We start from the raw sequence: 24146 nt of genomic DNA, 5'->3' as shown, positions 1-24146 counted from the left end.
GTAGAGTACAGTATAGTATAGTTCAGTACAGTATAGTTCAGTACAATAGAGTACAGTATAGTTCAGTAGAGTTCAGTACAGTAGAGTTCAGTACAGTAGAGTTCAGTACAGTAGAGTACAGTAGAGTTCAGTACAGTAGAGTTCAGTACAGTAAAGTTCAGTACAGTAGAGTTCAGTAGAGTTCAGTACAGTAGAGTTCAGTACAGTAAAGTTCAGTATAGTAGAGTTCAGTAGAGTTCAGTACAGTAGAGTTCAGTACAGTAGAGTTCAGTACAGTAGAGTTCAGTACAGTATAGTTCAGTACAGTAAAGTTCAGTACAGTAGAGTTCAGTAGAGTTCAGTTCAGTAGAGTTCAGTACAGTATAGTTCAGTACAGTAGAGTTCAGTAGAGTTCAGTACAGTATAGTTCAGTTCAGTAGAGTTCAGTATAGTTCAGTAGAGTTCAGTACAGTATAGTTCAGTACAGTATAGTTCAGTATAGTTCAGTACAGTAGAGTTCAGTAGAGTTCAGTACAGTAGAGTTCAGTATAGTATAGTTCAGTAGAGTTCAGTACAGTATAGTTCAGTACAGTAGAGTTCAGTACAGTAGAGTTCAGTACAGTAGAGTTCAGTAGAGTTCAGTTCAGTACAGTAGAGTTCAGTAGAGTTCAGTTCAGTATAGTTCAGTACAGTAGAGTTCAGTACAGTATAGTTCAGTACAGTATAGTTCAGTACAGTATAGTTCAGTACAGTAGAGTTCAGTACAGTAGAGTTCAGTACAGTATAGTTCAGTAGAGTTCAGCACAGTAGAGTTCAATACAGTAGAGTTCAGTACAGTATAGTTCAGTAGAGTAGAGTTCAGTACAGTATAGTTCAGTAGAGTAGAGTTCAGTACAGTATAGTTCAGTACAGTATAGTTCAGTATAGTTCAGTACAGTAGAGTACAGTATAGTTCAGTAGAGTTCAGTTCAGTACAGTAGAGTACAGTATAGTATAGTTCAGTACAGTATAGTTCAGTACAGTAGAGTACAGTAGAGTTCAGTACAGTAGAGTTCAGTACAGTATAGTTCAGTTCAGTAGAGTTCAGTACAGTAGAGTTCAGTAGAGTTCAGTACAGTAGAGTTCAGTACAGTAAAGTTCAGTACAGTAGAGTTCAGTAGAGTTCAGTACAGTAGAGTTCAGTACAGTAGAGTTCAGTACAGTAAAGTTCAGTACAGTAGAGTTCAGTAGAGTTCAGTAGAGTTCAGTTCAGTAGAGTACAGTAGAGTTCAGTAGAGTTCAGTTCAGTAGAGTTCAGTACAGTAGAGTTCAGTACAGTATAGTTCAGTTCAGTAGAGTTCAGTACAGTAGAGTTCAGGACAGTAGAGTTCAGGACAGTAAAGTTCAGTACAGTAGAGTTCAGTTCAGTAGAGTTCAGTACAGTATAGTTCAGTACAGTAGAGTTCAGTAGAGTTCAGTAGAGTTCAGTACAGTGTAGTAGAGTTCAGTATAGTTCAGTAGAGTTCAGTACAGTATAGTTCAGTACAGTATAGTTCAGTATAGTAGAGTTCAGTAGAGTTCAGTATAGTTCAGTACAGTAGAGTTCAGTACAGTAGAGTTCAGTACAGTAGAGTTCAGTACAGTAGAGTTCAGTAGAGTTCAGTAGAGTACAGAACTGCACAGAACAGTACAGTATCGTTCAGTACAGTATAGTTCAGTACAGTAGAGTCAAGTAGAGTATAGTTCAGTACAGTAGAGTTCATTAGAGTACAGAACTGCACAGAACTGCACAGTACAGAACAGAACTGCACAGAACAGTACAGTATAGTTCAGTACAGTATAGTTCAGTAGAGTTCAGTAGAGTACAGAACTGCACAGAACAGTACAGTATCGTTCAGTACAGTATAGTTCAGTAGAGTCAAGTAGAGTATAGTTCAGTACAGTATAGTTCAGTAGAGTTCAGTACAGTTCCGTACAGTATAGTACAGTATAGTTCAGTAGAGTTCAGTACAGTATAGTTCAGTAGAGTTCAGTACAGTATAGTTCAGTACAGTAGAGTACAGTAGAGTTCAGTACAGTAGAGTTCAGTACAGTAGAGTTCAGTACAGTAGAGTTCAGTAGAGTTCAGTACAGTAGAGTTCAGTAGAGTTCAGTACAGTGTAGTAGAGTTCAGTATAGTTCAGTAGAGTTCAGTACAGTATAGTTCAGTACAGTATAGTTCAGTAGAGTTCAGTTCAGTAGAGTTCAGTATAGTATAGTTCAGTAGAGTTCAGTACAGTAGAGTTCAGTACAGTAGAGTTCAGTACAGTAGAGTTCAGTAGAGTTCAGTAGAGTACAGAACTGCACAGAACAGTACAGTATCGTTCAGTACAGTATAGTTCAGTACAGTAGAGTCAAGTAGAGTATAGTTCAGTACAGTAGAGTTCATTAGAGTACAGTACAGAACAGAACTGCACAGAACAGTACAGTAGAGTTCAGTACAGTATAGTTCAGTACAGTATAGTTCAGTACAGTATAGTTCAGTACAGTATAGTTCAGTAGAGTTCAGTACAGTTCAGTACAGTATAGTTCAGTAGAGTTCAGTACAGTATAGTTCAGTAGAGTTCAGTACAGTATAGTTCAGTAGAGTTCAGTACAGTATAGTTCAGTACAGTAGAGTACAGTAGAGTTCAGTACAGTAGAGTTCAGTAGAGTTCAGTACAGTAGAGTTCAGTAGAGTTCAGTACAGTAGAGTTCAGTAGAGTTCAGTTCAGTAGAGTTCAGTACAGTAGAGTACAGTAGAGTTCAGTACAGTAGAGTTCAGTACAGTAGAGTTCAGTACAGTAGAGTTCAGTACAGTAGAGTTCAGTACAGTAGAGTTCAGTAGAGTACAGTAGAGTTCAGTAGAGTTCAGTACAGTAGAGTTCAGTAGAGTTCAGTACAGTGTAGTAGAGTTCAGTATAGTTCAGTAGAGTTCAGTACAGTATAGTTCAGTACAGTATAGTTCAGTAGAGTTCAGTTCAGTAGAGTTCAGTATAGTATAGTTCAGTAGAGTTCAGTACAGTAGAGTTCAGTACAGTAGAGTTCAGTACAGTAGAGTTCAGTAGAGTTCAGTAGAGTACAGAACTGCACAGAACAGTACAGTATCGTTCAGTACAGTATAGTTCAGTACAGTAGAGTCAAGTAGAGTATAGTTCAGTACAGTAGAGTTCATTAGAGTACAGTACAGAACAGAACTGCACAGAACAGTACAGTAGAGTTCAGTACAGTATAGTTCAGTACAGTATAGTTCAGTACAGTATAGTTCAGTAGAGTTCAGTACAGTTCAGTACAGTATAGTTCAGTAGAGTTCAGTACAGTATAGTTCAGTAGAGTTCAGTACAGTATAGTTCAGTAGAGTTCAGTACAGTATAGTTCAGTACAGTAGAGTACAGTAGAGTTCAGTACAGTAGAGTTCAGTAGAGTTCAGTACAGTAGAGTTCAGTAGAGTTCAGTACAGTAGAGTTCAGTAGAGTTCAGTACAGTAGAGTTCAGTACAGTAGAGTACAGTAGAGTTCAGTACAGTAGAGTTCAGTACAGTAGAGTTCAGTACAGTAGAGTTCAGTACAGTAGAGTTCAGTACAGTAGAGTTCAGTAGAGTACAGTATAGTTCAGTACAGTAGAGTTCAGTACAGTAGAGTTCAGTACAGTAGAGTTCAGTATAGTTCAGTACAGTAGAGTTCAGTACAGTAGAGTTCAGTACAGTAGAGTTCAGTACAGTAGAGTTCAGTACAGTATAGTTCAGTACAGTATAGTTCAGTAGAGTTCAGTACAGTATAGTTCAGTACAGTAGAGTTCAGTAGTGTTCAGTACAGTATAGTTCAGTACAGTAGAGTTCAGTAGAGTTCAGTAGAGTATAGTTCAGTACAGTATAGTTCAGTATAGTTCAGTAGAGTTCAGTACAGTATAGTTCAGTACATTAGAGTTCAGTACAGTATAGTTCAGTTCAGTAGAGTTCAGTACAGTAGAGTTCAGTAGAGTTCAGTTCAGTAGAGTTCAGTACAGTAGAGTTCAGTACAGTATAGTTCAGTAGAGTTCAGTTCAGTAGAGTTCAGTACAGTAGAGTTCAGTAGAGTTCAGTACAGTAGAGTTCAGTAGAGTTCAGTACAGTAGAGTTCAGTAGAGTTCAGTACAGTAGAGTTCAGTACAGTATAGTTCAGTAGAGTTCAGTAGGGCAGTCAGAGGTTCAGTAGGCAGTAGAGGTTCAGTAGGGCAGTAGAGGTTCAGTATAGTTCAGTAGAGTTCAGTACAGTATAGTTCAGTACAGTATAGTTCAGTAGAGTTCGGTACAGTAGAGTTCAGGGCAGTACGAGAGTTCAGTAGGGCAGTACGAGGTTCATTAGAGTACAGAACTGCACAGAACTGCACAGTACAGAACAGAACTGCACAGAACAGTACAGTAGAGTTCAGTACAGTATAGTTCAGTACAGTATAGTTCAGTACAGTATAGTTCAGTACAGTATAGTTCAGTAGAGTTCAGTACAGTTCAGTACAGTATAGTTCAGTATAGTTCAGTACAGTATAGTTCAGTACAGTAGAGTACAGTAGAGTTCAGTTCAGTAGAGTTCAGTACAGTAGAGTTCAGTACAGTAGAGTTCAGTAGAGTTCAGTACAGTAGAGTTCAGTAGAGTTCAGTTCAGTAGAGTTCAGTACAGTAGAGTTCAGTAGAGTTCAGTTCAGTAGAGTTCAGTACAGTAGAGTTCAGTAGAGTACAGTATAGTTCAGTACAGTATAGTTCAGTACAGTAGAGTTCAGTACAGTAGAGTTCAGTACAGTATAGTTCAGTATAGTTCAGTACAGTAGAGTTCAGTACAGTAGAGTTCAGTACAGTAGAGTTCAGTACAGTATAGTTCAGTAGAGTTCAGTACAGTATAGTTCAGTACAGTAGAGTTCAGTACAGTATAGTTCAGTACAGTATAGTACAGTATAGTTCAGTAGAGTTCAGTACAGTATAGTTCAGTAGAGTTCAGTACAGTATAGTTCAGTACAGTAGAGTTCAGTACAGTATAGTTCAGTATAGTTCAGTACAGTAGAGTACAGTATAGTTCAGTAGAGTTCAGTTCAGTACAGTAGAGTACAGTATAGTATAGTTCAGTACAGTATAGTTCAGTACAGTAGAGTACAGTAGAGTTCAGTACAGTAGAGTTCAGTACAGTAGAGTTCAGTACAGTATAGTTCAGTTCAGTAGAGTTCAGTACAGTAGAGTTCAGTAGAGTTCAGTACAGTAGAGTTCAGTACAGTAAAGTTCAGTACAGTCAGACGTGGTCAGTACAGTAGAGTTCAGTACAGTAGAGTTCAGTACAGTAAAGTTCAGTACAGTAGAGTTCAGTAGAGTTCAGTTCAGTAGAGTACAGTAAAGTTCAGTACAGTAGAGTTCAGTAGAGTTCAGTTCAGTAGAGTTCAGTACAGTAGAGTTCAGTACAGTATAGTTCAGTTCAGTAGAGTTCAGTACAGTAGAGTTCAGGACAGTAAAGTTCAGTACAGTAGAGTTCAGTAGAGTTCAGTTCAGTAGAGTTCAGTACAGTATAGTTCAGTACAGTAGAGTTCAGTACAGTAGAGTTCAGTAGAGTTCAGTACAGTATAGTTCAGTACAGTATAGTTCAGTATAGTAGAGTTCAGTAGAGTTCAGTTCAGTAGAGTTCAGTATAGTTCAGTACAGTAGAGTTCAGTACAGTAGAGTTCAGTAGAGTACAGAACTGCACAGAACAGTACAGTATCGTTCAGTACAGTATAGTTCAGTACAGTAGAGTCAAGTAGAGTATAGTTCAGTACAGTAGAGTTCATTAGAGTACAGAACTGCACAGAACTGCACAGTACAGAACAGAACTGCACAGAACAGTACAGTATAGTTCAGTACAGTAGAGTTCAGTAGAGTACAGAACTGCACAGAACAGTACAGTATCGTTCAGTACAGTATAGTTCAGTACAGTAGAGTCAAGTAGAGTATAGTTCAGTACAGTAGAGTTCATTAGAGTACAGAACTGCACAGAACTGCACAGTACAGAACAGAACTGCACAGAACAGTACAGTAGAGTTCAGTACAGTATAGTTCAGTACAGTATAGTTCAGTACAGTATAGTTCAGTAGAGTTCAGTACAGTTCAGTACAGTATAGTTCAGTAGAGTTCAGTACAGTATAGTTCAGTAGAGTTCAGTACAGTATAGTTCAGTAGAGTTCAGTACAGTATAGTTCAGTACAGTAGAGTTCAGTACAGTAGAGTTCAGTACAGTATAGTTCAGTATAGTTCAGTACAGTAGAGTTCAGTACAGTAGAGTTCAGTACAGTAGAGTTCAGTACAGTAGAGTTCAGTACAGTATAGTTCAGTACAGTATAGTTCAGTATAGTTCAGTACAGTATAGTTCAGTACAGTAGAGTTCAGTACAGTATAGTTCAGTACAGTATAGTACAGTATAGTTCAGTAGAGTTCAGTACAGTATAGTTCAGTAGAGTTCAGTACAGTATAGTTCAGTACAGTAGAGTTCAGTAGTGTTCAGTACAGTAGAGTTCAGTAGAGTTCAGTACAGTAGAGTTCAGTAGAGTATAGTTCAGTACAGTATAGTTCAGTATAGTTCAGTACAGTATAGTTCAGTACATTAGAGTTCAGTACAGTATAGTTCAGTACAGTAGAGTTCAGTACAGTATAGTTCAGTAGAGTTCAGTTCAGTAGAGTTCAGTTCAGTAGAGTTCAGTACAGTAGAGTTCAGTAGAGTTCAGTTCAGTAGAGTTCAGTACAGTAGAGTTCAGTACAGTTCAGTTCAGTAGAGTTCAGTTCAGTAGAGTTCAGTACAGTAGAGTTCAGTATAGTTCAGTAGAGTTCAGTACAGTATAGTTCAGTACAGTAGAGTTCAGTAGAGTTCAGTACAGTAGAGTTCAGTAGAGTTCAGTACAGTAGAGTTCAGTACAGTTCAGTACAGTAGAGTTCAGTACAGTAGAGTTCAGTAGAGTTCAGTACAGTAGAGTTCAGTACAGTAGAGTTCAGTACAGTAGAGTTCAGTTCAGTAGAGTTCAGTTCAGTAGAGTTCAGTACAGTAGAGTTCAGTATAGTTCAGTAGAGTTCAGTACAGTATAGTTCAGTACAGTATAGTTCAGTAGAGTTCGGTACAGTAGAGTTCAGTAGAGTTCAGTACAGTAGAGTTCAGTAGAGTATAGTTCAGTACAGTATAGTTCAGTAGAGTTCAGTACAGTAGAGTTCAGTAGAGTTCAGAACTTCACAGAACAGTACAGTATTGTTCAGTACAGTAGAGTTCAGTAGAGTTCAGTAGAGTAGAGTCAAGTAGAGTATAGTTCAGTACAGTAGAGTTCATTAGAGTACAGAACTGCACAGAACTGCACAGTACAGAACAGAACTGCACAGAACAGTACAGTATAGATCAGTACAGTAGAGTTCAGTAGAGTACAGAACTGCACAGAACAGTACAGTATCGTTCAGTACAGTATAGTTCAGTACAGTAGAGTCAAGTAGAGTATAGTTCAGTACAGTAGAGTTCATTAGAGTACAGAACTGCACAGTACAGAACAGAACTGCACAGAACAGTACAGTAGAGTTCAGTACAGTAGAGTCAAGTAGAGTATAGTTCAGTACAATACAGTACATTATAGTGTACTCAACTCTAGTGCTCTACTGTGTACTGTATTGTACTCCACTATTTTCTACTGTTCTCTACTGTTATCTACTGTACTGTTCTATACTATACTGTACTGTACTCTACGGTAATGTACTCGGAACAGTGCCAGGATAAAGTGACTAAAGGCACTGTTGAAATCGGGGTTCTTGAATTGGAATACCATAATAAACGTAACGTTCAAATGCCAAGACTCCGAGATCATTGAGTGCTTTTAAATTCTGTAGCCTATCTCTGCTGTTGAATCAGCACAATGGACAGCCTGCTACAGCAATGCCGCTTAGATAGGCTGTTTGCCCTATTACTAACAGCCTATGTAAATGTGGCCGTACACACAGCTGCCTTACCCGAATAATGCAAACTCAATTCTGAAAGTAGCAGCTTAGTTATGCATGCATGCAAACAAAAATACTGAATAGCAGTTTGGCTTAGAATACCAAGAATACAGAACATAACAGTGGTACCAAGAGGTAGGCCTAGTAAATAAAATATCAGATCGATAAAGGCGTGACACAATCTACATTTAGGCTAGTTAAATTAACAGTAAACAAACAAGTAATCAAAACTAAGTTTACAGCAGGATTCCCCAACTGACGAATTTAGCCAATGGCTGGTTTTATTTGGCCCCCCAAGTTTTCTGAGCAAAAATGAAAACACATATAAAATATATAGTACCAGTCAACAATTTGGACACACCTACTCATTCCAGGGTTTTTCTTTATTTTGACTATTTTCTACATTGTAGAATAATAGTGAAGACATCAAAACTAATCATGGAATCATGTAGTAACCAAAATAGTGTTTAAACAAATCAAAATATATTTTATATTTGAGATTCTTCAAAGTAGCCACCCTTTGCCTTGATGACAGCTTTGCACACTCTTGGCATATATATATGTATATGCCAAGATATATATATATATATATATATATATATATATATATATATATATATATATATATATATATATATATAGTACCAGTCAAAAGTTTGGACACACCTACTCATTCAAGAGTTTTCTTTATTTTGACTATTTTCTACATTGTAGAATAATGGATTAATGGTCTTTCATGGTTCTGGCTAGGCCCTTTAGTTCCAGTGAAGGGAAATCTTAACACTACAGCATATTTTATACAATTCTGTGCTTCCAACTTTGTGGCAACAATTTGGGGAAGGCCCTTTCCTGTTTCAGCATGACAATGCTCCCGTGCACAAAGCGAGACAAAGAGAGGTCCATACAGAAATGGTTTGTCGAGATCGGTGTGGAAGAACTTGACTGGCCTGCACAGAGCCCTGACCTGAACCCCACCGAACACCTTTGGGATGAATTGGAACGCTGAATGCGAGCCAGGCCTAATCACCCCCAACATCCGTGTCCGACATCACTAATGCTCATGTGGCTGAATTAAGCAAGTCCCCCGCAGCAATGTTCCAACATCTAGTGGAAAGCCTTCCCAGAAGAGTGGAGGCTGTTATAGCAGCAAAGGAGGGACCAACTCTATATTAATGTCCATTCAATTTGGAATGAGATGTTTCATGTGCAGGTGTCCACATACTTTTGACCATGTAGTGTATGTGATCGTATACAAATAATAATAATAAATAATAATAGATTAGATTTAATATAGCGCTTTTCTACCAGCTGAGGCTCTCAAAGCACTTTACATAGTAGGAGGAAACTCACCTCATCCACCATCAATGTGTAGCACCCACCTCAGTGATGCACGGTGGCCATTTTGGTGCCTGAACGCTCACCACACAGCAGCTATCAGGTGGAGAGGTGAGGAGTGATATATACCAATTAGGAATGACGGGGATGATTAGGTGGCCATGATGGAATGGGGCCAGGTTGGGAATTTAGCCATGACAGCGGGGTGAAAACCCCCTACTCTTACAATAATAAATATGAGATTTTGAATGACCACAGAGAGTCAGGATACACTTTTTAACATCCCATCCAAGAGACGGTACCCTATGCAGATCACTGTCCCCAAATGTAATCAAGGTTTGAAAGGATTACGTTTTAGTCGAATATTATATCAATCTAAAAATATTTGTTTTATTATGTTCCCGACCATCCACTCAAGGAAAAAAATTTTCACAGCAATCGATCATTCCATTCTTCCCCCAAAAAATCTTCTTGTAATATATCCTCTCAAAAGCCGTTGGATTAGTTGAGCTTTCCTCTGGTGTAGCGTGCTTCCTCTTTCCTCTGGTGTAGCGTGCTTCCTCTTTCCTCTGGTGTAGCGTGCTTCCTCTTTCCTCTGGTGTAGCGTGCTTCCTCTTTCCTCTGGTGTAGCGTGCTTCCTCTTTCCTCTGGTGTAGCGTGCTTCCTCTTTCCTCTGGTGTAGCGTGCTTCCTCTTTCCTCTGGTGTAGCGTGCTTCCTCTTTCCTCTGGTGTAGCGTGCTTCCTCTTTCCTCTGGTGTAGCGTGCTTCTTCTGTGCTGACTGAACACGTTTGTCAAAGTGGAAAACTAGTTCTCGCATGTAGCTGTGGACGACCCAAAAAGTCAGTCCCATGTTTCAGTGCGGTAAAGACGGTCTGCATAGCGGAGAGAGGCTCAGAGAATCATTGCAGAATATCAAGTGGGGTCCATTTGTCATCATTGGAGCCAAAGCAGGCAATTTCAGTCTGCAAAAACTGGCGAGCGACACTAAATTCGGCTTCCACCAAATCGGTTTTTGCTTAAATCCAGCACCTTTTTCACATCTAGAAAGTAATGGCTTTCTGCGTCAAGGGCACACAGGGCCTCCACCAGGCTAGGGTTGGATTCTAAGCTAACCTGGGCTGGCTCCTCTATTCCAAGATCATCAAGAACAGTCAAAAGTGGAGGCGGTTGTGGAGCCAATATGGCGGCTCTTGTGGAAGGGTGGGTAGGCTCTGCACACGGAGCTAGCTGGAGCTCAGGAGCAGCATCGCTGTTGGGCTTGGCGGCGGCCTCGGCGGTTTGATGCTGCTGCTCATCGCTCTCATTCCCCTTTGTTTGGATACGAAAGCAATTTCTGATATCCATCGTGGCAGATTAGCTGGTTCGAGCTAGCTAAATAGGCTAAGACTAATGCTTTTTACAGCTATAGCTAAGAGTGAAGCAGCTTCAACGGTAAACTCTCTTAAATAAAAATGTAATAATACAGGCGGAGGCGTATCACGTTATTCACTGAGCCTACCACAGACTATGAGAGATGAGAAGCTTTTTCCCGCTTTTTATGGAAGCCCAAAGGAGTCATAGCTGGCCAACCAGTGGCTTTCCATAGCCCTCTGCTGCAACCTGGTCTCGGAGCATTTCGTATTATTCTGTACGTAAATTCCTGACACTCCATTTAGTATGAAATGTAACGTTTCGTATGACATCGATTAATTTGAGAATGTCCATCATCCATTTTCATATGATATGTTATGAATTACAATTCGTTTGATATGTTACTAATTTGAAAAAACGTACAATATGTTACAAATTCGCAAAAATGTACAATAGTTTTTTGCTTTAACGCTGCAATATGTAACTTTTTGGGCGATTTTGTTTTTGTTTTTGATCTGTCATTCACATTGAAGTCTAAGAAGCGCTAGATCTGTTCTATGTGCGCTATTTCTATGCTATTTCTATGTGTCTATGCTATTTCTATGCTATTTCTATGCGTCTATGCTATTTCTATGCGTCTATGCTATTTCTATGCTATTTCTATGCGTCTATGCTATTTCTAGGCTATTTCTATGCGTCTATGCTATTTCTAGGCTATTTCTATGCGTCTATGCTATTTCTATGCGTCTATGCTATTTCTATGCGTCTATGCGATTTCTATGCGATTTCTATGCGTCTATGCTATTTCTATGCTATTTCTATGCGATTTCTATGCATCTATGCTATTTCTATGCTATTTCTATGCTATTTCTATGCGATTTCTATGCGTCTATGCTATTTCTATGCGATTTCTATGCGATTTCTATGCGTCTATGCTATTTCTATGCTATTTCTATGCTATTTCTATGCGATTTCTATGCGATTTCTATGCGTCTATGCTATTTCTATGCGATTTCTATGCGTCTATGCTAGATGTCAGTTCAACGTCTAGTTTTGATTTACATCTGGTTGAGTTGTCAATTAAAGTGAATTCAACATGAAATAAATACAAAAATGTCACCATGTCATTGTATTTAGGTTAAAAGTTTATTTTATTTTTATCCCATTTTCTCCCCAATTTAATGGTATCCATTTGGTAGTTACAGTCTTGTCTCATCGCTGCAACTCCTATACGGACTCGGGAGAGGTGAAGGTTGAAAGCCGTGCGTCCTCTGAAACACAACCCAACCAAAGCTGCTTCTTGACACAATGCCCACTTAACCCGGAAGCCAGCCGCACCAATGTGTCGGAGGAAACACTGTACACCTGGCGACCGTGTTTTGATCGAGACACACGAGAAACAGCTGAGCGTGAAAAAAACTGCATTATTGCCTGTTTTTGACACAAACCGGTGTGCCTGGCCCCTACTACCATACCCCATTCAAAGGCACTTAAATATTTTTCCTTGCCCAATCACCCTCTGAATACACAATCCATGTCTCAATTATCTCAAGGCTTAAAAATCCTTCTTCAACCTGTCTCCTCCCCTCACATCTACACTGATTGAAGTGGATTTAACAGGTGACATCAAAAAGGATCATAGCTTTCACCTGGATTCACCTGGTCAGTGTATGTCATGGAAAGAGCAGGTGTTCTTAATGTTTTGTCTCCTCAGTGTAAGTGTTGATATTAGTTGGCAGGGGTCTTTAGTTCAGCATTATTGTGTTTTGATGTATTTATAATATCTTTTAAGACTTTTTGTGGTTTTTATGTTTTCTAAAGATCCCTTTTCCAAAGCCTTTGCTTATTCCACATTTTTAGGATGGAATTGTTTTGGAAAAATGTATATATGCCTTAATTTCTCAAACATATAGACGCTTTCATTTGACACCCATTTTGAAAGGACCTCATTCACATGAGCACCAGCTGTCAGAGCAGCTCACAGATTACTGCACCTGTACATAGCCCATCTATAATTTAGCCCAAACAACTACCTCTTCCCCTGCTGTATTTATTTATTTATTTTGCTCCTTTGCACCCCAATATTTCTATTTTTACTTTGCACTTTCTTCCACTACAAATCTACCATTCCAGTGTTTTACTTGCTATATTGTATTTACTTTGCCACCATGGCCTTTTTTTGCCTTTACCTCCCTTATCTCACCTCATTTGCTCACATTGTATATAGACTTATTTTTCTACTGTATTATTGACTGTATGTTTGTTTTACTCCATGTGTAACTCTGTGTTGTTGTATGTGTCAAACTGCTTTGCTTTATCTTGGCCAGGTCGCAGTTGTAAATGAGAACTTGTTCTCAACTTGCCTACCTGGTTAAATAAAGGTGAAATAAATAAATAAAACATGTTGGTTCAAATGGGTCCTTTTACATGGAAATGGCCTTGGGTCATTTGATTCTCATGCAGAATTTGTGGCTTAGATCCCATTTATTTATTTATTCTTTATTTAACTTGGCAAGTCAGCTAAGAACAAATTTTTATTTACAATGACGGCCTACCCGGAACGGCGCTTGGCCAATTGTGCGCCACCCTATGGGACTCTCAATCACGGCCGGTTGTGATACAGCCTGGATTTGAACAAGGGTTTGTAGTGACGCCTCTAGCACTGAGATGCAGTGCCTTATACTGCTGCGCCACTCAGAAGCCCCCATTCAAGTCATGGGACCGATATTAGCATTTTTCTGCGCATCATTTTCAAAAATATCTATAAGTGATGTTGTTGAGCTTCACAATCAATTTGAGATACTTTTGGATTAATTGGACATGATGCGCGAAAAATGCTAATATTGGTCCCCTGACTTGAATGAGATTTGTGCCACAAATGCTAAACCGTTAGCATGTGGATACAGTGCCAGGGAAACTAAACCAAAGCATGGATTACTGTCATACCTTGTCCATAGACTTGGGTGAACTAACCCTTTAATAACCTTTATCATCCCTTTAAGCAATAGTGTGTGTGTTGTAGTTTGAAGTCATCATGACTATGGCATCTGTAATGTCGTTATTACAACACTGTAAATAGGATTTGTGAGTGCAGGTAAACGGTCTTTCTACTTTTTAGAAAATGATTTATTTTATATGACCGGGGGGTTGCCTTTCCATGCCTAATTGCAGATCGGCCTAATACAGGTACGGTTTTACTACAAATTTCACTGATTTACTGTAGATAGGTTTTGTTCCCAATGATCTCATTCTTTCCACCTGGATGACTTCACTTTTGCCATAGTCTCAGCACAGGTACCCTTGATTCAGGACATACGTTGTTCTTTGGGCTGTCATTGTCATAAGCCCAGGGCCATGTTTTTTCCTTTTTCTGTTTGCTGAATAGGAAGAATACTGTAGCCTGCATTCCAGGTGATGTGCCTGTAGCCTGTAAAGTCAAGTTAAATGTGCCCTGAAGCTAAACACCATACTAATGGCAGCCATCGGTATTGTAAAGCCTGTCTCCTTTCTTATTGAAAGGTTGTCATGTTGCTCAACCTCTTTAATGTCTGAAAGAGACATAGACAATATCTATTGTTTTATTTAACTAGGTAAGTCAGTTAAGAACTAATTCTTACTTATAATGACGGCCTACCCCGGATGACACTGAGCCTACCCCGGATGACACCTCTAGCACTGAGTGCCTTAGACCGCTGCGCCACTCAGGAGCCCCATTGTAATGGGGAATAGTGAGTTATAGTGTACTTGTGTTGGACATTGAAGGGCCTAATTGAGGGCTTCGGGATATGTTCAGCAAGCCTGATATACTAAAGGGAAGTAGGTCGGAAGCTTTAAAAGATAACCCATTTATTAAACTGTGGACACAGCTCTCGGCGGGAAGTAAATTTACATCTCGAATGAAATCAAATGTTATTGGTCGGTGTAGTGAAATGCTTGTGGGGGAAAAATTGTTTTATACACCTGATAAGTGCAGTGACATTTGTTGTTTTACAGGGTAGGCCATAATAGTACACCACCCCTGGAGCAAATGTGGGTTATGTGCCTTGCTCAAGGACAGATCGACAGATTTTTCACCTTGGGTATTCCAACCAGCAACCTTTTAGCTGCTGGTACAACGCTCTAACTGCTAGACTACCTGCTGCCCTGTGTCAGCTTGTGTTCTAACTGCTAGACTACCTGCTGCCCTGTATCAGCTTGTGTTCTAACTGCTAGACTACCTGCTGCCCTGTATCAGCTTGTGTTCTAACTGCTAGACTACCTGCTGCCCTGTGTCAGCTTGTGTTCTAACTGCTAGACTACCTGCTGCCCTGTGTCAGCTTGTGTTCTAACTGCTAGACTACCTGCTGCCCTGTGTCAGCTTGTGTTCTAACTGCTAGACTACCTGCTGCCCTGTGTCAGCTTGTGTTCTAACTGCTAGACTACCTGCTGCCCTGTGTCAGCTTGTGTTCTAACTGCTAGACTACCTGCTGCCCTGTGTCAGCTTGTGTTCTAACTGCTAGACTACCTGCTGCCCTGTAGTCAGCTTGTGTTCTAACTGCTAGACTACCTGCTGCCCTGTGTCAGCTTGTGTTCTAACTGCTAGACTACCTGCTGCCCTGTGTCAGCTTGTGTTCTAACTGCTAGACTACCTGCTGCCCTGTGTCAGCTTGTGTTCTAACTGCTAGACTACCTGCTGCCCTGTGTCAGCTTGTGTTCTAACTGCTAGACTACCTGCTGCCCTGTGTCAGCTTGTGTTCTAACTGCTAGACTACCTGCTGCCCTGTGTCAGCTTGTGTTCTAACTGCTAGACTACCTGCTGCCCTGTGTCAGCTTGTGTTCTAACTGCTAGGCACCTGCGCCCGGCAGCGGCACGCTGCTCCGCGCCCTGTGTCAGCTTGTGTTCTAACTGCTAGACTACCTGCTGCCCTGTGTCAGCTTGTGTTCTAACTGCTAGACTACCTGCTGCCCTGTGTCAGCTTGTGTTCTAACTGCTAGACTACCTGCTGCCCTGTGTCAGCTTGTGTTCTAACTGCTAGACTACCTGCTGCCCTGTGTCAGCTTGTGTTCTAACTGCTAGACTACCTGCTGCCCTGTGTCAGCTTGTGTTCTAACTGCTAGACTACCTGCTGCCCTGTGTCAGCTTGTGTTCTAACTGCTAGACTACCTGCTGCCCTGTATCAGCTTGTGTTCTAACTGCTAGACTACCTGCTGCCCTGTGTCAGCTTGTGTTCTAACTGCTAGACTACCTGCTGCCCTGTGTCAGCTTGTGTTCTAACTGCTAGACTACCGCGCCCGCGCGTGTTCTAACTGCTAGGCTACCTGCTGCCCTGTGTCAGCTTGTGTTCTAACTGCTAGGCTACATCAATGTGATTGTTTGCTGTGTTTGAAATGGACTCGTTTGGGGGACAGGCAGCACTGAAGCGGTGAGGTCACTCAAGGACACTTGAACAAGAGACCCATTGAGGAGGTTCAGAAACATTTTGGTTCTGATTTGGAGCCAGTAGCAGCACTACACAATATAACTGTTGATTGTGTTGTGAAATCGCCGCTCCTTTTGGACTCAGTCATTAGAACCCCTGAAGAGCAGCCTTTATATTGTGTTTTTAGTAATGACCTGCGTACCATTTATGAATAAACAGTAAACCTGTAGGCTATTCGGTTGCACCCAAAGATTTAATCAGTTTCATTTCCGTGCATGTGGATGGGTGTTGATTCCGGGCGAGAGGGGGAGATTATTTTCTTACCATTTGCATCAGTGTCCATGGAAGTGTTTATCCAGCCAAGTGCACTACCAGCAACTGAAGAGAGAAAGGAGTGAGCGACATCGTATCAGTACTGGAAAGTGTGAATACGTGTTTGTCTCACAGAATGATACCCATGTGTTTTACTACAGTGTCTGACTTGAGACTTAACGGCCCAGTCCACTGGGCAAAAAAACTGGTTCAATCAACGTTGTTTCAATGTATTGTGATGTGGAAAATACTGTACATTACATTTGTAACTTTTTAGTGGTGGATTTTCAACCACAGGATTATGTTATCGTGGTAACCAAATTTCAACATCGACAAACCTTGTCTAAAATATCTGAAATGTCAGATTCTCAACGTTATATCCACCATCAGGAAGAAAAGAAAATAGGCTGTGCAGCACCTCCTACTGGAGAGTTGATCTATCTACAGCTATTCATATGGTCTCCTAACCAGGGTTTTAACCAAGCTCCGTCTTCCTTAGATATTTGTCACTGACTACTATCAATGTGCTATTCGTGACAATGATTGTTGAAAGATCTCTTAATAACGAAATATATTTACTGTTGCGAAAATATTACAAAAGGGTCGGTTTAACAAAGCAAATTAAATGTAACTATACTTTATAAGTCATGTATCGTCAATGAGACTATTTGGGTCTATAAAGGATAGGATTAAGTCATGATGAACCTATCCTAAGCATTATCTTTTCAATGTTGATATTTGGTTGCGTTGACAACCGAACACAATTCAATATCACTTTTGAAATACAGTGAATAGCGTATAGTTCCGGCTATCTTACAAACTAATGTAACAGTATTTATTCAACCTTAAAGTGAGAAACACATCCATGGCTACATGTTGAGGTTACTGTAACTATACATTTCTTCTTATGTAATCATAGAGAGCGTGAACGTTCAGGATAGCAGGTCATAGGTCATCGCAGGTCTGTGAAGATCTTCACATTTGCTGTAATAATCTGTACAGAATCTCGAATGGTATGGATCACTTGCACCATGTAGTTTTAATGTAATCTCAACCGTAATCCAGGTCATTGGGTTGTGCTATTAGATGAAGCACAGTGAGAACACATTAAGTTGTTGTAGAAATATAAAAAATATCGGACATTGTTTTCCCATTTGAACTTTGTTGTGCTTTTAAATGGTTCATAGAGCTGTGATAACACATTTAGATGACAACCAACCCAGAAATTAGACCGTTTTTCCATTGGAATTTGGTTGTGCTCTTTAGATGGTTGAAAGCATAGTGATAACACATTGGGAATTCAACAAACTTCTGGCTGACTTTTTTTGAGTGGATGAATAAAGGTTGAAATCTCATTGATCAACGTCTCAACCAAATATTACCCACATTTCCACGTTGAAATGAAGTGGCGTGCCCAGTTTGGAAGTGAGGCTGGATGGTTAATAAAGTCTCTGAATTAAATGTATGTTTTGAACTATCCAGAGTGTGTTTTAATATCATATATAGATCATTTTTAACCATCATCTCAATGCTAGGCTGGTCTCAGTCTGTTGATCACTACGTGATAATGACCATGGGTGTTGGCAAGACAACACACACAGATCTGGGACCAGGCTATCTCGGTGTACGTCACTCTGGTCCTGGGGGAGCTAGGATGCCAGACAGGACACACAGATCTGGGACCAGGCTATCTCAGTGTACGTCACTCTGGTCCTGGGGGAGCTAGGATGCCAGACAGCACACACAGATCTGGGACCAGGCTATCTCAGTGTACGTCACTCTGGTCCTGGCGAGCTAGGATGCCAGACAGCCAGTCACCAAGGGGCTTACTGAACTTCAGAGAACATGACGCTTTGAATAAAAGTGGAAAGAAAAGAGGATGTTTGGCAGATGAAACCAGGAAATACGTTGTCTGGGGAGTCACCGGGTATTCACCTACACTGACCTCAGATCCAGCCCTTCCTACATGACTGGCGAATTAGGCAAAAGTTTTAGAAAGGAAGGATGAAAGAGCGAGCAGGGTTGTGTAACTGACAAAGAGAGAATCACATTCTAACACAACCCTGCTCTCTCATCGCCTCTACACTCTTAGAACCTAAAACAGTTCTTCAGCTGGCCCCAGAACCCTTCTTGGTTCCAGGTAGAACCCTTCTTGGTTCCAGGTAGAACCCTTCTTGGTTCCAGGTAGAACCCTTCTTGGCCGGTGCCCTGGGCCATGTAAAACCCTTTCCACAGAGGGTTCTACATGGAACCCAAAATAGTTCTACCTGGAACCATAAAGGGTTCTGGGGACAGCTGAAGAACTGTTTTAGAAACCTATTTTATAGGAGTGTCACCAATCATAGCATATATTTCTCAATGGGGATTTATTTTTAAATTTAACCTTTTAACTAGGCAAGTCAGTTAAAAACAAATTCTTATTTACAATGACGGCCTACCCCGGCCAAACCTGGACCAATTGTGCCTATGATTTGAACCTGGGACTGTAGTGACACCTCTTGCATTGAAATGCAGTGCCTTAGACCGCTGAGCCACTCGTTGGGTAAATCGTGTATCCTGATTAAATCTGAAGAGAAACAGACGGAGCAGGCACAGACATGTTAAATGATTTCGAGTTTTGAGTGCCTGTGGAAGCCTCCATCATCACCATCAGAATGCCTGTGGAAGCCTCCATCATCATCATCAGAATGCCTGTGGAAGCCTCCATCATCACCATCAGAGGGCCTGTGGAAGCCTCCATCATCATCATCAGAATGCCTGTGGAAGCCTCCATCATCACCATCAGAATGCCTGTGGAAGCATCCATCATCACCATCAGAATGCCTGTGGAAGCCTCCATCATCACCATCAGAGGTGGGGCCTGGGTGGGAAGCCTCCATCATCACCATCAGAGTGCCTGTGGAAGCCTCCATCATCACCATCAGAGTGCCTGTGGAAGCCTCCATCATCACCATCAGAATGCCTGTGGAAGCCTCCATCATCACCATCAGAATGCCTGTGGAAGCCTCCATCATCACCATCAGAGTGCCTGTGGAAGCCTCCATCATCACCATCAGAGTGCCTGTGGAAGCCTCCATCATCACCATCAGAGTGCCTGTGGAAGCCTCCATCATCACCATCAGAATGCCTGTGGAAGCCTCCATCACCATCAGAATGCCTGTGGAGGCCTCGATCGATACAGCCGTGCTTAGACCTCCACACTTGGAACTCATGCCAAATCAACCAATAAACCACCTTCACCTTACGTCACTGTGATTGGAGAAGAGAAGCATTGATGAGACTCTTTCTCAGGAGATCTATTTTACACTGAGAGTACATTATGAACAAAGGCTCTTTCCATAACAGACTGACCAGGTGAATCCAGGTGAAAGTTATGATCCCTTATTGATGTCACTTGTTAAATCCACTTGAATCAGTGTAGATGAAGGGGAGGAGACAGGTTAAAGAAGGATTTTTAAGCCTTGAGATAATTGAGACATGGATTGTGTATGTGTGCCATTCAGAGGGTGAATGGACAAGACAAAATATTTAAGTGCATTTGAACGGGGTATGGTAGTAGGTGCCAGGCGCACCGGTTTGTGTCAAGAACTGCAACGCTGCTGGGTTTTTCACGTTCAACAGTTTCCCGTGTGTATCAAGAATGATCCACCACTCCAAGCTAACCAGTGAACTGTTAGCATGCCTTTCTTCCCTCATACAGCCACACAGTCTGCTGCTGTTTTTCTCATTAACAACTCTCTAGTCTCAGAGTAGTGTCACAATGGTATTAGTAGGTAATGAAAGAGGATGTTGTTGTTTAAGGTCAGGGCGCACTACTGTAGGCTGTGTACAAGTTTAGTGGACTGACAGGAAACCACTCATGACAAGCAGGAAACCACTCGTGACAAGCAGGAAACCACTCATTACAAGCAGGAAACCACTCATGACAAGCAGGAAACCACTCATGACAAGCAGGAAACCGCTCATTTCAAGCAGGAAACCACTCATGACAAGCAGGAAACCACTCATGACAAGCAGGAAACCGCTCATTTCAAGCAGGAAACCACTCATTACAAGCAGGAAACCACTCATTACAAGCAGGAAACCACTCATGACAAGCAGGAAACCACTCATTACAAGCAGGAAACCACTCATGACAAGCAGGAAACCACTCATGACAAGCAGGAAACCGCTCATTTCAAGCAGGAAACCACTCATTACAAGCAGGAAACCACTCATTACAAGCAGGAAACCACTCATTACAAGCAGGAAACCACTCATTACAAGCAGGAAACCACTCATGACAAGCAGGAAACCACTCATTTCAAGCAGGAAACCACTCATTTCAAGCAGGAAACCACTCATTACAAGCAGGAAACCACTCATTACAAGCAGGAAACCACTCATTACAAGCAGGAAACCACTCATTACAAGCAGGACCCCCCCTGTTCCCTCCCCTCTTCCTTCTGTTCCCTCTGTCCCCTCTTCCTTCTGTTCCCTCTGTCCCCTCTTCCTCTGTTCCCTCTGTCCCCTCTTCCTCTGTTCCCTCCCCTCTTCCTCTGTTCCCTCCCCTCTTCCCCCTGTTCCCTCCCCTCTTCCCCCTGTTCCCTCCCCTCTTCCCCCTATGTTCCCTCCCCTCTTCCCCCTATGTTCCCTCCCCTCTTCCCCCTGTTCCCTCCCCTCTTTCCCCTGTTCCCTCCCCTCTTCCTATGTTCCCTCCCCTCTTCCTATGTTCCCTCCACTCTTCCCTCTGTTCCCTCCCCTCTTTCCCCTGTTCCCTCCCCTCTTCCCTCTGTTCCCTCCCCTCTTCATATGTTCCCTCCCCTCTTCCTCTGTTCCCTCCCCTCTTCCCCCTGTTCCCTCCCCTCTTCCTATGTTCCCTCCCCTCTTTCCCCTGTTCCCTCCCCTCTTCCTATGTTCCCTCCCCTCTTCCTATGTTCCCTCCCCTCTTTCCCTCTGTTCCCTCCCCTCTTCATATGTTCCCTCCCCTCTTCCTCTGTTCCCTCCCCTCTTTCCCTCTGTTCCCTCCCCTCTTCATATGTTCCCTCCCCTCTTCCTCTGTTCCCTCCCCTCTTCCCCCTGTTCCCTCCCCTCTTCCCTCTGTTCCCTCCCTTCTTCCCTCTGTTCTCTTCCCTCTGTTCCCTCCCCTCTTCCTATGTTCCCTCCCCTCTTTCCCTCTGTTCCCTCCCCTCTTCATATGTTCCCTCCCCTCTTCCTCTGTTCCCTCCCCTCTTCCCCCTGTTCCCTCCCCTCTTCCCTCTGTTCCCTCCCCTCTTCCTATGTTCCCTCCCCTCTTTCCCTCTGTTCCCTCCCCTCTTCATATGTTCCCTCCCCTCTTCCTCTGTTCCCTCCCCTCTTCCCTCTGTTCCCTCCCCTCTTCCCTCTGTTCCCTCCCCTCTTCCCTCTGTTCTCTTCCCTCTGTTCCCTCCCCTCTTCCCTCTGTTCCCTCCCCTCTTCCCTCTGTTCCTTCCACTCTTCCCTCTGTTCCCTCCCCTCTTCCTATGTTCCCTCCCCTCTTCCTATGTTCCCTCCCCTCTTCCCTCTGTTCCCTCCACTCTTCCCTCTGTTCCCTCCCCTCTTCCCTCTGTTCCCTCCACTCTTCCCTCTGTTCCCTCCCCTCTTCCTCTGTTCCCTCCACTCTTCCCTCTGTTCCCTCCCCTCTTCCTATGTTCCCTCCCCTCTTCCCTCTGTTCCCTCCCCTCTTCCTATGTTCCCTCCCCTCTTCCTCTGTTCCCTCCACTCTTCCCTCTGTTCCCTCCCCTCTTCCCTCTGTTCCCTCCCCTCTTCCTATGTTCCCTCCCCTCTTCCCTCTGTTCCTTCCACTCTTCCCTCTGTTCCCTCCCCTCTTCCTCTGTTCCCTCCACTCTTCCCTCTGTTCCCTCCCCTCTTCCCTCTGTTCCCTCCCCTCTTCCTATGTTCCCTCCCCTCTTCCCTCTGTTCCTTCCACTCTTCCCTCTGTTCCCTCCCCTCTTCCCTCTGTTCCCTCCCCTCTTCCTATGTTCCCTCCACTCTTCCCTCTGTTCCCTCCACTCTTCCCTCTGTTCCCTCCCCTCTTCCTCTGTTCCCTCCACTCTTCCCTCTGTTCCCTCCACTCTTCCCTCTGTTCCCTCCCCTCTTTCCCCTGTTCCCTCCCCTCTTCCCTCTGTTCCCTCCACTCTTCCCTCTGTTCCCTCCCCTCTTCCTCTGTTCCCTCCACTCTTCCTCTGTTCCTCCCTCTCCCTCTGTTCCCCCCTCTTCCCTGTTCCCTCCCCTCTTCCCTCTGTTCCCTCCACTCTTCCCTCTGTTCCCTCCCCTCTTCCTATGTTCCCTCCCCTCTTCCCTCTGTTCCCTCCCCTCTTCCCCTGTTCCCTCCCCTCTTCCCCTGTTCCCTCCCCTCTTCCTATGTTCCCTCCCCTCTTCCCTCTGTTCCCTCCACTCTTCCCTCTGTTCCCTCCCCTCTTCCCCCTGTTCCCTCCCCTCTTCCCCTGTTCCTCCCCTCTTCCTATGTTCCCTCCCCTCTTCCCTCTGTTCCCTCCACTCTTCCCTCTGTTCCCTCCCCTCTTCCCCTGTTCCCTCCCCTCTTCCCTCTGTTCCCTCCCCTCTTCCCTCTGTTCCCTCCCCTCTTTCCCCTGTTCCCTCCCCTCTTCCCTCTGTTCCCTCCCCTCTTCCCTCTGTTCCCTCCACCCATCCTCTGTTTGTTATGCTAGGTGTTCCACAGCGTGGCATTTCCCATTGACTTTACATCTGCTAAAACTACAGAAAGGAAAAAGCCTTTTGAAACTGTTTACGAAGAGAAAGGTCTAGGCGCAGGTGGGAAGTTGTCAGGAAATAATTGCATAGGCCAAACATGCTAAGGATTGTTACCAGAGCTTCCTCAGACATGCTTCTCTCCCCTTTTTACCAACCTTCCTCTGGGACAGGGGGTATATAAGGCTTTTCACACCCCTGAGCTGAGTGAAACCAAGCTGCCTGGTTGTGAATCCATCATTGTTTCTGAAAAGGCCAATGTGAAAAGAACATATCAGCTGGCAGCACAGTACGGTTTGACTAGGCAACAACGAGTAGAAAAGGTTGTGTACTTGTGTATGACTGAAGTGTTTATCATTTAGTTTTCTCAGTCTGTGATGAGGTGTTGTATTGTTCTGTTCTGTCGCCTCAGGATGATGATGATGATGATGACGATGATGATGGACCAACAGGAGCAGAGTGATGACATCAGTGTCCTGAGCCCGCTGGAGTTGCTGACCGAGGCCGCCAAGGAGGACGATGGGCACTGCCAACCACAGTTCAGGTGAGGCATCTCCTCTTCTTTGACACAGATCTAGGATCAGCTAAATCCCCCCAATACCTCCTCAATGATCATTTTAAAGGGATAGTTGGATCAGTTTGTAATGAAGCCCTTTTTCCCCAGAGTCAGATGAACTCATGGACACCAGAAAGGAGTGTTATTGTTATTTTAGCATGCATCGGCGCAAAAATCAAAGATGCCTCCGACTCTAGTGTGAAAGTGGTCTCCCTCCCCACGGACTCCACAGTGGTAAACAGATGGATAGTGTCTCCCCATGCTGTTAACAAGCCCTCTCTGATTAGAAGCTGAACAAGCATTCTTCATGAGTCAGCTCCCATATTGCTACATTTTCAGTGCAGACACTGTAACTTACACTGTAAGTTATGGTGAATGTTATGGTGAATGTTATGGTGAACGTTATAGTGAATGTTATGGTGAATGTTATGGTGAATGTTATGGTGAATGTTACGGTGAATGTTATGGTGAATGTTATGGTGAACGTTATGGTGAACGTTATGGTGAACGTTACGGTGAACGTTACGGTGAACGTTACGGTGAACGTTACGGTGA

General features: G+C 42.8%; 1 protein-coding gene across 2 annotated transcripts in view; it reads left to right on the top strand.

Moving 5' to 3' along the window:
• Window positions 1-24146, top strand: part of LOC106584691 (GRAM domain-containing protein 2A) — a 97693-nt gene that overhangs the window by 7683 nt on the left and 65864 nt on the right. For both annotated transcript variants that reach the window (XM_014170191.3, XM_014170192.3), the window contains exon 2: window positions 23448-23579. In XM_014170191.3, the coding sequence (XP_014025666.1) occupies window positions 23449-23579 (131 nt within the window). In that variant the 5' untranslated portion in view covers window position 23448. The remainder of the gene's footprint in view (window positions 1-23447; window positions 23580-24146) is intronic.

The sequence above is a fragment of the Salmo salar genome, chromosome 23, assembly GCF_965601325.2.
Source record: "Salmo salar chromosome 23, fSalSal1, whole genome shotgun sequence".
Classification (NCBI taxonomy): domain Eukaryota; kingdom Metazoa; phylum Chordata; class Actinopteri; order Salmoniformes; family Salmonidae; genus Salmo; species Salmo salar.
This window is presented reverse-complemented; position numbering and strand designations above follow the sequence as displayed.